At 43.3% G+C, this 2,081-nt stretch overlaps 1 protein-coding gene across 1 annotated transcript in view; it reads right to left on the reverse strand.

Annotated features, from left to right (window-relative positions):
* The window catches only part of LOC106879157 (uncharacterized), a 42,512-nt gene that overhangs the window by 36,755 nt on the left and 3,676 nt on the right, over positions 1-2,081 (reverse strand). The window contains exon 2 of the mRNA XM_052976147.1: positions 1,820-1,867. Within this exon, the coding sequence (XP_052832107.1) occupies positions 1,820-1,832 (13 nt within the window). The 5' untranslated portion in view covers positions 1,833-1,867. The remainder of the gene's footprint in view (positions 1-1,819; positions 1,868-2,081) is intronic.

The following is a 2,081-nucleotide window of genomic DNA, read 5'->3' on the forward strand; positions in this document are numbered from 1 at the left end:
AATAACTGGGTCTCTGTGTCAAATCAATGTCGATCGTTACGGAAACGATCGATGGGGACAAAGCGCTCGCAACACGCACTCGCACACTAACACACGCACAAGTATTCAAATGCTACATGCGCATGGGTGCATCCATGTGCTTTGTTGTACAACTGGGATGTGCGCTGCGAGAAGGGAGAGGGGTGAAGGAGCAGAAAGAGAGTGAAAGTGAGAGAGATAGGGGTGGAGAGCTAATGTGAAACTGAAAGCATGTTTGTGTGTGTGTGTCAGTGTGTCCTCGTGCATGTGGTGTGTTTGTATGTGTGTCTTTGCGTATTTGAGACTGTGTGTGTTTGTATGTGAGCTTGTGTGTGTGCATGGTTGTTTGTATATGGTCATGTGTATGGTGTAAATGTGAGAGAGAGAGAGAGAGAAATAGGAAAGAGAGAGGAGAGAGAGAAACAGGAGAGAGAGAGACAGAGATAGGAGAAAGAGAGAGAAAGGGTGAAAGAACAAATGAAAGAAAAAGGAGTGGGGAGAAAGAAGGAGGAAGAGAGAGAGGGTGAATGAGAGAGAAGGAGATGGAAAAGAGAGTGAAAGAGCGAATGAAAGGAAAGGAGTGAGGGAGTGGGGAGAGAGAAGGAAGGAGAGAGAGTGAAAGAGCAAGTGAAAGAAAAAAAGAGGACACGAGAGAGAGAAGGGGAGGAGGGAGAGAAAGAGTGAAAAGGCAAGTGAAAGAGAGAGTGGGGAAGAGAGGAGAAAACAATATATTTATGTGGCAGAGAAAGCATGTGTTGTTGATGTTTATTTTATGAACCTCTTTTCTACTCTAAGCACAAGGCCTGAAATTTTGGGGGAGAGGGCCAGTCGATTAGATTGACCCCAGTATGCAACTGGTACTTAATTTATCGACCCCTCGAAAGGATGAAAGGCAAAGTCAACCTCGGCAGAACATGTGTGTGTTTTGGCTTAGTGGTTGCAGTATTTGGTTCATGATAACAAAGTCGTAAGTTCGATTCCTGACACCGCATTCTGTCCTTGGGCAAGATACTTTTATTTCACGTTGCTCCAGTGCACTCAGCTGGCAAAAATGAGTAGTACCTGTAATTCAAAGGGGGCCAGCCTTGTCACATTCTGCATTACACTGAACCTCCCTGAGGAACTTGTTATGGGTATGCACATTTGTGAAGTGCTCATCCCATCATCATCATCATCATCATCATCATTGCTTCAAGTCTGTAGCAGCTGGCCAGGCAGAAGACAGTACTAGACTTCCATGTCAGTTTCAGCACAGTTTCTATGGCTGGATGCCCTTCTTAACACCAACCACCCCACAGAGTCAATCCCTTGCACATTAATTCACGAGTAAGCTGCTCCATTGATCAGATCAACTGGAACCCTCATTGTCATAACAGACAGAGAGCCAGTCTGCACATAAGTGTATAGGGCCATTGCCAGTACCGCCGGACTGGCCCTCGTGCCGGTGGTACGTAAAAACCACCCACTACACTCTCGGAATGGTTGGCGTAAGGATGGGCATCCAGCTGTAGAAACTCTGCCAAATCAGATTGGAGCCTGGTGTAGCCATCTGGTTCGCCAGTCCCCAGTCATATCGTCCAACCCATGCTAGCATGGAAAGCGGACATTAAACAATGATGATGATGATATATGTGTGTGTGTATGTAAGCGTGTAGTTGCATAAAAACTGTGTGCATGTAAGTATACATGAGATGGTGTGCAGCACATGTTGTATACATATGTTTGTGTGAGTATGCAAAACAGAAAACGGAGGGCAGTGGTGGGAGTGAGCAGGGGGAAAATGCCAATTTGAAATGCTTACCTTCACACTTCATGCCGACTAAACCACAACCCCAGATGTAATCATTACCTGTAATTAGAAAAGAAATATGGATGCAAAGGTGTGCAACATCAATTTGGATATATATATATATATATATATAATATAATGTAAGGATAAAATCTTTATAAGAATTTATCAAGTAGTCAGCGTGAAAAAACCTCATAAGGGGAAAAAAAAATCCATCATTTTTTTCCATAAATATATATAATTTAATTTATATAAAGGCATTACTATACAATAA

The sequence above is a fragment of the Octopus bimaculoides genome, chromosome 23, assembly GCF_001194135.2.
Source record: "Octopus bimaculoides isolate UCB-OBI-ISO-001 chromosome 23, ASM119413v2, whole genome shotgun sequence".
Taxonomy (NCBI): domain Eukaryota; kingdom Metazoa; phylum Mollusca; class Cephalopoda; order Octopoda; family Octopodidae; genus Octopus; species Octopus bimaculoides.